Here is a 14,820-nt window from a genome sequence, read left to right as displayed (position 1 = left end):
CCGCCGACTCACATAAGAGGGGGATCAAATTTCAAGCTCCTTCGTGTGGCGGCTCCCTGTGCTAGCGGAGTGAGAGAGCGAGAAGCAGCACAAGCTGCGCGTGTATGGGTGCGAGAAGGAAGACCGCTCGGTTATGTACTGGAAGAGTACACAGCTGTTACCGTCCGCTGTCTCAACTGGCGCGATTGGCGTACATAGCGCGCCTCAGTTCCAATCTAGACAGCAGTTACGTTGGTCGTGCCTCGAGACCCGTAGTTTCTTTTTTCGAGTAATTAAGTAAATAGTGAGTCGTAAACAGACTACTGTCAGTGTCAGAATACTAAGCGTACAGTGACCTCCAGAAACAATCGAATCTAGTAACACGTGATTCGTGACCCAGCAGGCAACATCAATCTACCCCACGGATTATCAAAACCATAAAATCACTCAACAGCCTACTGCGCGTTCCAGAGCGAGAAACGACAAAAAAGCAGAAGAAAAAGTTCAAAGCGCGCTAGTGCGCTCATTTGTGTGCGTGCGATCGTAGCAACCTACACGCACACAACTGTTTAAGCCGAAAAGCGGCCTACTGTGCCGTTCGCAAGCAGCGTCGTCATCATTTGCTGTTCGGCCGCGAACGAGTGTGCATCGTGCTACAGCTACCCGGTCGGTTAGAAACGAAAACAAGAGAGAGTGAGAGATTAAGTGAGAGAAGAAACAAGAGAGAGAGAGAGTTTTGACAGCGCGCGCGAACGAACGTGTTGGGACGTGTATCTATGTGGTGGTGATTGTGGAAAGAGAATTTTTAATGCCGCTACGCGGTGAAGTGTGGTGCAATTAAAGTGGGGTTGCCGGTGAAGAATTGTTTTTATTTTGGTGCGTTCGGAGCGTGGAACGGAAATTGGAAGTGATGAAAATTTAAGTGCACTCTGGATTACCCCCTCTGTTGGATTACGCAAGCTGATTGGATTACCCTTTGGATTATCAGTATGCATACCTGTAAGGATTAAACTGAATATCACACGTAGCTTTGTACAGAGCACAACATGGTCCTGTTGCCAGCTGCGAAAAAGTCCGAAATGGCTGGCGAGGGCACCAACAAGGTGGTGGCCAAAAAGGCCACTGTCGTCAACGGTCCAGTGTCACCGTACAAACCCAGCAAGATCCATCTGAGCTCGGTTAATCCCTACATCACGTGCAATCTGTGCAAGGGATACCTGATCGATGCAACGACCATCGTCGAATGCCTCCATTCGTGTAAGTATCGGATTTCCTGGGTACACGAGTCGTCTCGCTGCCTCCCTGCTACCCTGCTGGGTCCAAGATTCGTTTGTTGTTTGTTGTTCGTTCAAGGATGAATTCCTTCCACGTTCCTTCTGCCGTGCCGTGTTTACAACCTTTAATGCCGCTTCCCTTCCGAGCAGCCTAAGGGGAACCGGCATGCGGAATAATAATAACCTTCTTTGACGCGCTTCTTCCCGGAGCCCTTCGAGCTCCGGGGAATCGTAGGGACGAATTATAATAACTCTTCTCTGCGTTGGGCAAATCCGCTCCCTAGACCTTTTTTTGCTAACGACCAAATTGCAATATACGGAGGGATTCCCGTGATATCTTGCATCATTTATCTTGCTTCCCCTGAAGGGCTCCGCTACGCAATCTACGCAAAAGAATTTATTATGGATGAATAATTTGATTTGCTCATTAGCACCGGCCGTCTCATCCCTGGCGAACGCCTCCACAAGAGTGGGACAAGGACTCTCGACGTCATCATCGTTATTAATGTTAATCTTTCTCTCTCGTTCCAGTTTGCCACAGCTGCATTATGAAACACTTGCGTACGGAGCAGTACTGTCCGCAGTGCGAGATGATGATAAACAAAGCGAAGCCCAACATCAAGTAAGTTCGCCGGGTTGTCTCTATCTCCTCGGGTAGACTGGTTCAGCTGGCAGCATGGTTGCTGGAGGGTCTCCAGGTCGTCGTACTTTGCGTTTGAAGTGGGTTTTGGTTGCCAAATTTACATTCTTTTCAATTTCTCTAAGCAGTCATGTGTTCCGGATGGTCTCCAGATCATCCCCTTGACTCTTGAAATTGTTATTAAGACGATACCGTAACACAAATCACTCGACCAGCGCCAACCTGAACCAGTCTACCGTCGAACAAATACAGCTCCGAACCCCTCTTGGCTCACCAACACAAACAAACCCGACCACATGCCGATAATACGTAATTTGTCGCACCGTAAACATAAATTTGTCATGAAAATATGTGCGTGCGTCACCCTCGGACAGACAGCTCCGAAGTGGAGCCCAAACGGGGGATGACACACACCATGTGCCGTACCGTAAACATTCAACAGAGTGAGTGCGTGCTTGTGGTTGACATTGACGACCGTGCATGCATTGTTTACACCCGCCTAGAGGTCTCCAGTACGGATCCCGTGCGTTTGACAGCTTCAAGCTGTTTCCACGAGGTTCACACACTCACACACAACCCGGCATCGCCCGGTGTGAGAAACTGACAGAGAGATCGGATGGAAAAGGCGCGCAAACGGGGCCCCTCGTCGGTGCGCTACGGATCTTCACGTGTGAGTGCGTCGAGATGTAAGAGACTACCCCGAAGAAACGGCAGCAGCCGCTGCTGCAGATCATAATCATGCCCAGTCATCGGAGCGTGATTCTTACGTCTGTCTTCGTCGTCGCTTCGAATTCAGCGCGGAGCTGTGAAAATAATGCGAAGCAGAGGTGGAAGCGGACGAGCCCAAAGGGAACGGAAATGAGGCCGAAATTGGAAGTGGTTGAACCGAAGTGGGAACGAAGGAAAGGGAAGCGCGGTGAAACAGTTGATTGGAAGCGCCTAATGTTGGACACTTTGCGGGGTTGCCGCGCAGCTGACGAAACGTTGACGAGCACGAGCCTGAATCCCAGGTGTCCAGGAATCTGGCAAGACTGTGTCGAGATGGTCTACTAGATGGCAGCCACGTGAGAGAAACACACAAAAAGTACCGCAAAAAGAGAAGATTCAGCGAAATCCTGCCAACATGGGCCGACGAAGAGAGGACACGACGAGAAGGAGCAGAGTGTGACGAAAAATCAATAAAAAGGGGAAATTGTGCCGATTTTTGCCGTACCGTTAGCTCGTGCACGGTAATCGAAATAGCTGTCAAGCTGTGACGACGATGCAGGACGACCTAGAAGCAGAGATATGTGTCAGAGCATTTCCTGCAAACTGCGGTAACGCCAGCTGATCCAGCCTTCGAAGAAATTGGAAATATGTAGCGTGAAATACGCCGCATCCATTAGCGTTGAAATGCCTGCGTGTGAGATTCCCGCGCGACGCACAAGCTGGACGGACGTTCGGAGAACGTCAAACGACACCAAGACGAAACAGAGGAAGAGGGAGAGAGCGATCGTAAACAATGCATTACGGTACCGGCCTATGGAACAGCGCGGTCTAGTTTCCTTCCCCTATAAAACGTAATTAACATTTGAGCAGCAGTTTGAAGTTTCGCGCCGGACAGCTCAGGTGGCACGAAGACGACGAAATTGGAGAGATAATTATCATTATACATATATTAAAGGGACGACATATGCCTAACGTATGGTGTAAACACCTCTCTAGCCCACTTGTTAGTGCGTTAGTCCTGAGCCAAGAGAGGGTTCCCTTCTTCCGTAATTGGATTCCAAACTAAGACGAATTATTTTCCCATTACAGACCTGACGCTACGCTGCAAGCCATCGTCTACAAGCTGGTCCCGGGCCTGTACGAGAAGGAACTGCTCCGGAAGCGGGCCTTCTACCGGCAGCACCCGGACCAGGCCGCCCTCGCAACGCCGGAACAGCGCGGCGAAGACACCGAACACCTCATCTTCGGTCCCAGCGAGAAGATCTCGCTGTCGCTGGAGTACGCTGAAAAGTAAGTATCAAGAATCAATTTTCGCCTCATTAACTTTCTTCTCGCAATCTTTCCCTTGGGTGAGCTATCGTCGTCAATTGACTCACAAAAGTTTTCTCCCCACCCCTCGTCCCCCAATCGGCACTTCTTTGTGCTAATAAATTACGTCGATAATTTATTTCCACTCGGCTCAATTTGTTCGTTAAAGGTTTCCGCTTTATTCTCTCCCCTTCCACTCGTCGCTTCCCCACTAATCATTTCTTTTCTCTTCCCTTCTTTCTCTCTCTCTCTTCAGAGAGCTCGCCGACGACAACGAGGAGCTGCAGCGGCCCAAATGTCTGCTCTGTCCGGCCAACTTCCCCATCGCCAGCCTCAAAAAGTTCATCATCTACAAGTACAGCATTCCGACGCATCTGTTCTACGTGGAGATCATGTACAAGGTGCACACGATCACGCTGCCCGACCACTACACCCTGATGGACGTCGCGTACATCTACACGTGGAAGAAGGTAGGAGGTTCGCCACCAGTGGGGACCAATTTGGAGGAGCCCCCGAAAAACATTCCACCGACTCATTACTAACAAAACAATTCTTTCGATCTTCTTTCCCTCCAGGATGCCCACATGCGGTTCTTCTACCGGATCCGGACGCACGAGATGAAGTCGGTGGAGCTGCCAGAGGTGCCACTGCGGCGGTCGCCGAGCCTTTCCGGCGCACCCGGGCCTCGCGCGTTGGCCACCATCAAGGAAGAGGACGGCACCGATTGCAAAGACAGTGCCGCCGTTGAACTCATCAAACCAAGTGACATTAAGCGCGAACGGTCGGTCGAGGGTGATAGCAAACAGCAGCAGCAGCAAACAAATAGTGAAGTGAATACGGTGGTGACTGAAGAAGTGGCGCCAGTCGTGCCGGTCGCTCCGCCGAAGGCGGTGGCGGATGTGAAGCCAGCTCGTGAGGAGCCCAAAGTGAAGAAGAATGAATCGATTAAGCTGAAGATTGAGATGACCAAAAACACCTACGTGAGCATCCTGCAAAGTCCGCAGATGGACGCGGCCAGCAAGCACCACAAGTCGGACCGGCCGGAGAAGGTGAAGAAGAAAAAGTCCGAGGATAAGGATAGAAGTGTCAACAAGATTAAATCCACCAGTGATCTCAAGATAAAGATTGAAAAAGTGAAGGACGGACTAGTCAGTGTAAAGAAGGACGGTAAGAGTAGCAAGAAAGTGCCCTACAAGGTCGAGCTGAGCCCGGGGATAAGTGATTTGAAGAACAACAATTTGAAAATTGCACTGAACAATGAAGTGGACAGCAAGAAGGCGAAGAAAGAGGCTCACAAGTTGGATAAGAGTCAGAAGAAGATGAAATCTCCGAAACGGATTCCGGACTTTGACAAAGTGCAACCGTCGATCGTGCTCAAGATCGATCAGAAGAGTCCCGAACTGTCGACGTCGATGCTGAAGATAGTATCACACCCGTTGGCATCGTCATCGCCAAAGCACAAACCCGAAACTACCATTGAAGATGAGAAATCACAGTTCCTGAATTCATTCGAGCTCACGCCGATCAAGTCCGTGAACGGTGGAAACTCTTCGCGATCTCCGTCGAGCTCACCCGGCTCGAGTTCGTCTCCTCCGGCAACTTCAGCTGCAGAAGCAAAAACGGCTAAGCGAAAAATGAAAGAATCGGCGAGCGGACGTACCGTCACCAAGAAACCCAAACTGTCGGACGATGAAATCAAGGCTCTAGTCGAGCGAACCGTTCAGCAGAACATTAAATCGACTGCTGAACAAATCGCTCCTCCACCAGCTGTGACCTCTCCTCCGGTCAAGCAGGAGGTTCTCAGTCCACCCGCTCCAGTTGTGGAAGCTCCGAAACCCAACCCACTCCCGGTCAAAACGGAATCTGCACCCAAGGAGGCCCCCAAGCCGGAGTCGAAACCAAAACCGTTCGATTTCAAGACCCCAGCGGTTCTTCCCCCGCCAATCACAACCACAAACATCCCGGCTCCGAAACCCGCTCAACCTGTGATGATCGCACCCAAACCCTCCGCTCCGGAGTCATCCAAACGACCAGTGCCTTTGTTCCCGAAACCAATACAACCAGCGAAGAAACTACCTCCCCTGTTGCCAAAAGACGTCGACTACATGAAGAACAACAACAAGCAGAAGCTGATGGAGATGAAGCAACGCCCAACACCGCTCACCATCTCCCCCAACAAGGACACCGAAATCAGCCAAATCAAGCCGGAAGACGCAGGCAAAAACATCAAAGTGTACGGCCCGGACGCGGACAACTTTGCCGTTCCCGCTGCCCTACCTACGATCCCCACCAAACCCAAGTCGAACAAGTCCCGGCCGGTAAACTACCTGAACTACGCCCTCATGAACAACAACAAAGTCCCAGCCGGCTCGCGAACCCCCATCCCGTCCTACTCCAACTCGCCCAGCTACTCGCCGGACTCACCCCAGTACAACCCCAACTTCAACATCTCCACCAAGCAGTTCAAGTACGCGAACCCGCTCGCCTACGCCAACCACCTGCAGAACATGCTGAACGATCGCAAAACGGTGTCCCCTCCGCTTGCGGCACCACCCCAAGAACGGAAACCGGAGAACGAACGCAAGCGGCCCTGCCCGAGTCCGGACAGCAAGCAGGAACCGCTGGAGAAGCAGCCCAAGGTACAGTCGCTGCTCAACCAGATCAACATCCCCTCGTCGCTGTCGATCACGCTGGCGACGGAGGAGGATGAAGCGGCTCGGGAGAAGGCGCGCAAGAGCATGCCCGAGGAGGACAAGAACTACATCGAGATTCTGAAGCTGCCGGAGATTTCGATAACGGAAGCGGATCGGGCGACTCCGCCGAAGGTGGTGGAAGCGACGGGCAAGAAGGTTTCCAAGAGTCCGAGCCCGACCAAGGGGGAGAAGAGCAAGGTGGAGGGCAAGAAGTTTGACGCTGCGGACAAGACGTCGTATCAGCAAAAGTACGTGCAATCGATACTCGATATGAAGCAGCGGGGCAATAAATCAAGCAACAAGGTTGAGAAGCAACCGGCTCCGGTGTTTACGCCTCCGACTTCGTCGCCAAGCGCCATGAACAACTCGTTCAAGTTGCCGAATGCTACGGTTTTGAGTAATGGAATCGTCAAGCTGAACTCGTACCCCGAGTTGGACCTGATCAACAAGAACAGTGGCGGCAGTCCGGGATCGAGTTCAAGGCCAACTCCTTCACCGCCGAAGCCCAGCAAGCACGTTCCAATTGCGCCGAAACCAACCGGAACCTTTTTCCCGCCAACCGGAACGCCTCACATTCCTCCACCGCAGCGCAAGAGTCTGTCTCCTCCGGTTCCGAAGCCGCTGGTGTCACCCATTCAGCCCAAGTCCAAGACCCCGCCGATCGTCCACTCCGGTTCTCCGTCGCACGCTGCCCTGGCGGCCATGGGTCCATTGTTCGGCATCCAAATGAAACCGGAGAGCTCCGGTTACAGCAAGAAACTGCAGGAACCTCGACCGAAAAAGACCTCGCAAAAGTCACCCCGCTCGTCCAACAACAACTCCCTGCTGGATCTGTCCTCGTCGCCGACCGGTCCGATGTCAGCCGCGACCGCGGCCGCCACCACATCCCCAAGTGCCATGGACAAGGCCAAGGAGCAGGCCGCCGCCATGAACATGCTCATGATGAACAGCAACGCCCAGAAGCAGATCCACATGAACAACTACCTGACCGAGCTGGCCAAGCTGAACAACCAGAACATGATGATGCCCCAGATGGTCGGACTGCAGCCGAACCCGGTGTTCAACCAGATGATGCAGGCGCTCTATCTGCAGCAGTACTGCCGCATGAGCAAGGCCAGCAGCGACAACCTGGACAAATGAGGCTCGGCCCAAGGTTGGAATTCCGGGAAGCGGCGGACCATTGTGATAGATATTCCTTAGATGTGTGTTTCCTTCCTCTCTTTCTCTACGTTTAAAACGCAAAGGAAAAGAACAAAAAGAGTTATCGGCAAAACATCTTCAGACCATTATTTATTGGATTAGGTATTTGTTGAACGTATTCACAAAATTGAAACCTCATGCCGATCCGGCTGTTACGAGGAAAAACAAAACCCAAGCAGCACACTCACACACACATCATGTATACGCTTATTATAGTTTTTTTTGTTGTAAATATCTCAGTCGAACTTCAACTCTTCGTGGTCGTAAAAGTTGTGCGGCGGTATTTGTGAGAGAAGAGAGGCAAAAACAGGCACAAACTCTAGAAAAAGCCTTGAACGAGATACACACAATCGAGCGCACTCAGTTTAGGAGGGAAACCCCTGAGCTGGGTTCGTACGTTCGTTAATGTGGAGTTAATTCTCACAATTTCACATCTTCTCGTCACATTTTTTGTTGTTGTTGTTGCCGTTCTCTTCTCCGGTTTTTGCTTTTTCCATTCATGTCGTTCGCCGTAATCTCACACGTAGGGCATTTATCTTTGTTTACATTACGGCTCTCTTACGGCGAGAGTCGTCGGCACGGCACGAGGAAAGTCGTGCATTCTGCCGGCTCTAGACGATTCGCGCGAGCAAGTCATGCTCAGGCTAGGGCGCTTCGGGTCGGCTTTCTTCTCGAGTGAATTCGTTTGACATTGGAGTGAGGCGCATAAAGCCCCGCAGAGGAAAAGAAGAAGCCCACACATTACATAAGAAAGCATCGAGAAGAGGGACTTGAGCGGGCTTGTTTCTCTTTTTTCTTCAGTTAGAACCGGGGTGTCTGTAGAATATCTGTACAGTAAAATTGGATGTAAATTTTAGGCTAATGCTAAGCGGCATTGTAAATAGGAAGAATTAATTATCGCGCGTAGAACCCTAAGAAAAGCTGTAAACAGTTGTTGAAACCGCAGCACGTGCTGCCGGTGCCTGGCATTATGTTATATTTATTTTGTGTTTAACATTTTTGTTATAGTTTTAAAACTACAAGCTAACTGCAAGAAATCTAGAGTTTTGCCTCACTGAACCTTACTAGATAGTCGATGACACACAGACGGTCAGAATAACTTATGTGAAAATGATCAAAACAATAAGTCATATGTAAATTCCTAATAGATTGTACATTGTATATTTCCTAGATGAGAACCTTGATAATAAAACGAAAATCATTACAAAAATAAATCCATAATCAACTTTTATTTTCCCTAAAACCATCCGAAAAATACCCAAAGCAAGCGATTAACAGTCGTAAATTGTGTGTGTGTTTTGCCCTATCGCTGAAGCGAAGGCAATAATAATCGTTAACTTCACACTCACACTTTCGCAATGTTTGGCAAAATTGAAAAGGCAGTTTTGTTGGTTTTCTCTCCTTCTATTTTCTGGCGTTGTATTGGTAGAATGGTCAAATCGTGATTGTAACTCATATTGCCTAGTACACTCGAGTTTTAGTTTTCGGCACTTTAGGTAGGAAAAATTAAAAATATAAAAAAAAAATAATAAAACTTTCAAGAGTGTGAACATTTTATGGCAAGGACCTTGTTTTTTTAATTCTCTCATATTTTACAACAACAAAGAGTTGAGAGTTGCTGAAAAGCCAAGCGATCGATCAAATCACTAGATACTTTTGAATCATGATCGCTAGTGATTTTTCACGGATAAAAATCGTTATTTCGCGGCATGACATTTAAAAACGGTACATAATCCACCTTTAGGTGGTTGGTGCCTTCCTCTCATGTATAGAGTGATTCCAACCCGCCTAAAGTGTCCACATGGTTAATGGATCTCCCCTAACGTGATCGCAGCACCTAAGAAGTCCTAATAAAAATAACAGACTACCTACAGACTTTTTGCCAAGATTATACAGACACGGCCTTTGAGGAAAATGGCATCCCTCTACACGGCTTTTTTGTGGCGATCAGACCCGACCAGTTGAGGTTATGTGAATTCAGACCATTTTTTAAACTGCTTGTAATTTAAGATAGGTAAGTCAGATCTTGGAAATTCTTACTCCACCTTAAAGGTCTTCTCATATGCTTTCTAAAAATATGTAACATGTGAGGGTTTCATGAAAAAACCACCCTTTTTACCATAATTTTAATTTAATATGAAACAGTTTTTTTAACATAACTTTTTAAATACATGATAAAACTGCATGAATTTAAATAGCAACTTAGGGGACGTTAAGACGGATCGATTAAAACCATTCCGACCAAAATCGGTTGAGCCTGTGACGAGATATTCCAGTGACAATGATTTGGTACACGTGTCTACATACAGCCAAACACACAGACATTTGCTCAGCTGGTGATTCTGAGTCGATATGTACAAATGAAGGTAGGTCTTGGAGGTCTAATTAAAAAGTTCATTTTCCGAGTGATTTTAAAGCCTTTCCTCAGTAAGGTGAGGAAGGCAAAAACATTGGAAATTGATGGTAATGAGACGCTTTTGGTTTTAAACTTTCAACGATTATTTGTATTTTATTTTCATCGGCTCTCATTAAAAATGAGTTTTTTGTTGCATTTTCTTTCTTTTAGTGTGTTCTAACATTGACCAAAATATGAGATCGATCTGACGTCTACAGCCAGAGTTATCAACAGTCTCATTGTAGACGCACTTGGCAGAAACAATGAAACAGCTGGGGAACAATGAGACACTCTACAAAAATCAATACTTTCCTAGTAAAACATATTATAGCAATTTTGTTTACTTTAAATTTTTATTAACAAAAGTTATACTTAAAAGCATTGAAATTTGGTAAAATCCATATATTTATATCAAATAACTTTGTAGTTTGGTTAAATGCTAAAAATCACTTTCAATGGAGCACCCGCAGTCGAGCAGTTTTTGATAATTCGCTCCATAAGAAATACAATGTAGAAAAAAGCAAAAACTGCTCGAAGGTGTGTGCTCCATTCATGTTTTGAAAGATTTACATAGATTTTGAAAAGTTTAATGAAGAAAAATCAAAGTGTCCCATTGTTTCCCAAGGGGTTAACGGAGTGGGGAACAATGCGACAGCTCTGGATTCTGGGTATATTCTTAATTTTGGTCAAACTTAATGACATTATAGCCCAACCTCTTCCCTATGGAACGTCGAAATAAATCTGAAGAAACGTTAGTTTTGGTGTTAATGGCAGCCTACGAGCGAAAATTTAGTTTTTGTCCATAATTTACACCCCAGAATCAAACTTTGCAAGGGTGACGCATAACCAAAGTCAGTAGACACATCACATCAATACTAGCCTGATCGGTTCACCCAAAACTGGGCAGCGCTAGTCCGAGAGAATAATGCCCTCGAGATGAGACAATAGTGGTACCATTTACGGACACAGAGAACACAACTCGAGATGGGCGAAAGAATTATTCTCTCGAGGTTCATTTGCAAAAAAAGTTCATCCGTCAAAACAAAAAACCAAAACTGTCGACTACGGGAATCGAACCATAGACCTTTGATATACTAATCCAATGACATAACTGTCTCGGCCACCACAGCTTAGTATCTGAGGAATGGTCAGATGTCGATGTATGACACTTGTTGGAGATTTATTGTATCAAAAACTGTCACTTGGGGAGCGTTCTTTTATTACGTAACGCAGTTAGGGGGGGGGGGATGTCGATGTCTGTTACGAAATGTTACAAAAATGGGGGGTTGTTACGTAACGCAAAATTTTCATATAAGCATTCATAAAAATTTGTAAAAAGAGCAGTTCTCTACGAAATCAAACTTTTTTTGAATTTTATTTTTTTTATTTTTTAATCCGGCTGAAACTTTTTGGTGCCTTCGGTATGCCCAAAGAAGCCATTTTGCATCATTAGTTTGTCCATATAATTTTCCATACAAATTTGGCAGCTGTCCATACAAAAATGATTTATAAAAATTCAAAAATCTGTATCTTTTGAAGGAATTTTTTGATCGGTTTGTCTTCGGCAAAGTTGTAGATATGGATAAGGACTACACAGAAAAAAAATGATACACGGTAAAAAAAAATTGGTGATTTATAATTTCACTTTTTGTCACTAAAACTTGATTTGCAAAAACACTATTTTTTTTATATATTTTAAGGGACATAAAATGCAAACTTTTCAGAAATGTCCAGGTTGTGCAAAAAATCTTTGACCGAGTTATAAACTTTCGAATCAACACTATTTTTTTCAGAAAAAAAAAAAACCATCCACATCAACGACCCCCGGGTCTTTTGTGGTCTCTATTGCAAGTTTCTGCTCTAACCTAGGAGTCCGAAGGCTTGAATGGGGAGAGCACCCAAACCTCTTTTACTCCAAGGAACCTTCCACCCCAGTGTTTGAACTGACTACCTTTGGATTGTGAGTCCAACCGCCGCCAGCGATTCCACCGGAGTAGGCTTGGTTTGGTGTGTTGTTTGTACTTATGGCATGGAAACGACTCCTACACCTGGAATGACTTAACGGCCTAACAACCAAGGCCGGGACCGACATTTTACTTCCTCATCCGATGGAAGGTTGCAGCAGATGGGAATCGAACCTAGAATCATCCGCTTACAAAGCGGACAGCGTAACCATTCGGCCACGCACTGCCACAATACTTTTAAAATTTTAAAATCAAGACTAACATTTCAAAATGTCAAAATATTTAATATTACGCCTTTTTTAAATGTTAGTCATGATTTAAAAAAAATGTTTTTTTTTCGGAAAGATCAGAAAATTTCACGAATGTTTCATATTTTAACATTGAAAATCGGACAATTAGTTGCTGAGATATCGACGTTGGAAAATGGTGGTTTGTTTGGGTGAGACTTAGAAAACACCAATTTTCATGCTTTTTAAACCTTTGCATGGCAATATCTCAGCAACTAAGGGTCGTATCAAAAAAGTTCAAAAAAGCAAAATATTGAGAATTTTCTCAGCTTTTCAAAAATATTTTTTTAAAAGTGGGCAAACATGCGCACTAATTTTAAAAAACGGAAAACTGCGACTATTTTCAAAAAAGTTACCTTAAAATGACTATAACTTGAAAACGGTGCACCTTATGAAAATTTCACTCAGGTACTTTTTGATGGCAAATTTGATTTTACATCGAAAAATGAAGTTGAATAATTTTTGCGACCAATATTTCGATTTTTGAAAAAAATAGCGTTGAATCGAAAATTTATAACTCGGTCAAAGAGTTTTTGCACAACCTGGAAATTTCTGAAAAGTTGGCATTTTATGTTCTCTAAAACATATCAATAAATAAAACAAATTAATAGTAGTGTTTTTTTGCAAATCAAGTTTTAGTGACAAAAAGTTAAATAAAAAAACACAAAAAAAATTTTACTGTGTATAATTTTTTTTCCAGTGTAGTCCGTTTCCATACCTACAACATTGCCGAAGACACCAAATCGATCAAAAAATTCCTTCAAAAGATACAGATTTCTGAATGTTCATAAATCATTTTTGTATGGAAAATTATATGGGCAAACTAATGATGCAAAAGGTCTTCTTTGGACATACCGAAGGCACCAAAAAAGTTTCAGCCGGATTAAAAAATACAAAAATTAAAATTAAAGAAAAGACCGATTTCGGAGAGAATTGCTCATAAGCAGAATCATGTTCAATTTTAGAAATCTTTGAAAAAAATTACACAAAATCTGGAATCTCTTGCACATTAACATCACCTTATCAGAAAAGAAGGTGTTTGTTTGCTAATTTTTAAGAAATTCAGAAATTTTTCTAAAGAGTCTTTTTTTATTATACGAGCCATGAAATTTTCAAAAACCAAAGTCTAGAACACAGCTTCAAATTTTGAATTCAATGTACTGCCGCTCGTTCCTTCCGTCCCATATGTAAAGTAAATACAGCAAGCAGCTCAACAAGGGTGGGAATGTTAGTCCAATACTTGTATTTGCAGACTCTCTAGACATGGAGTTAGTAGCTCCATTCCTAACGACACCGCATGAGACCGTTGAATCCACAGCATCTCACCCAAGCATCACGTGAATGGTAGGTATGCTTCTTTTTATGACGTTAGTAAGATTGGGTATTGGTTTTTCGATGCTTCCCGAGATACGATGCTGTGGGGAGGACTTAGTACAAATTAGCTCCTCAAATATATAAAAAAATACATTGGGGGGTTTATCTTTGGGGACCATCCATAAACCACGTGGACACTTTTAGGAAATCTCAAGCCCGCCTTCCCCCTGGTGATAGTTTTTTAAATTCAGGGGTTAACATTGTTAACATCCAAGCAGATTTGGGCTATTCTACTGTGCATGAGAAACCAATAAAATGTTTTGTGTTGTGAACAAGTGTTCTTTATCACCTTTTGCCTCCACTCAAATTAATTTGTGATATCTGTTTCGTTCTGACACCTTCGCCTGAATCCTAACAAGCTCAAACTAAAAAAAAAAAAACAAATCCCCCTCATCCTATTCGCTCTGGCAAAGCACAGCAGAGGAATGTCTGTTTCTGTTTCCTGATGGGTGCGCGGATTACCATCACGTCGTGTCAGTCACAAAAGCTGACAGAAATCACCGCACACGTCACGACAAAACGAATGACGATAGTTTTAATGCTCCCTCAATGCTCACCGCCGACCTCCGCGCGGAGAGTCGCTCGCTCTCACTGATCGGTTTGCAGTCTTCGGCATTCTTTTTTCCTTCGTTTCGGCTTGAACTTTTTGGCGCTCTCTCAATTTAGTGCGGCAAAAGCGCATAATTTGCATATCAAACCGGTTTCAACCTCAGCCGAGCTGAGCAGCACAATAAAAAAACATTGAAATAAAGTAAGTGAAACGAGAGAACGAGTTGAAATGTTGAAAAAAAAAGCGCAGAAAATAGTAGTGAGAAGCAAATTTAAATAAAAAGAAGAAGAAGAAGAAGAAAAAGGTACGAGCTGACACGGCGCGCGGCACCGACAACCAGCGGAATGGCAAATTAAGGCACACCAACTGAGCGCTGGCGGGATTTGGCAGGATGTGCGGAATTCAAAGCATAAACCCCGCGGAAAACATAGCGAACCGCAACGACTGC

General features: G+C 45.2%; 1 protein-coding gene across 1 annotated transcript; it reads left to right on the top strand.

The window, feature by feature from the left end:
• Positions 1-208: 208 nt before the first annotated feature.
• LOC120420909 (polycomb group protein Psc) lies at positions 209-9,016 on the top strand. Its single transcript, XM_039584034.2, has 5 exons — positions 209-1,236; positions 1,785-1,875; positions 3,691-3,891; positions 4,166-4,379; positions 4,485-9,016. Exons 1-5 carry the CDS (start codon positions 1,026-1,028, stop codon positions 7,740-7,742), a joined length of 3,975 nt encoding a protein of 1,324 aa, XP_039439968.1. The 5' UTR covers positions 209-1,025; the 3' UTR covers positions 7,743-9,016.
• Positions 9,017-14,820: the final 5,804 nt, after the last annotated feature.

Source organism: Culex pipiens, chromosome 3, assembly GCF_016801865.2.
Source record: "Culex pipiens pallens isolate TS chromosome 3, TS_CPP_V2, whole genome shotgun sequence".
In the NCBI taxonomy this organism is placed as follows: Eukaryota; Metazoa; Arthropoda; class Insecta; order Diptera; family Culicidae; genus Culex; species Culex pipiens.
The sequence above is the reverse complement of the archived record's forward strand: the minus strand, read 5'-3'. Positions and strand labels throughout refer to the sequence as shown.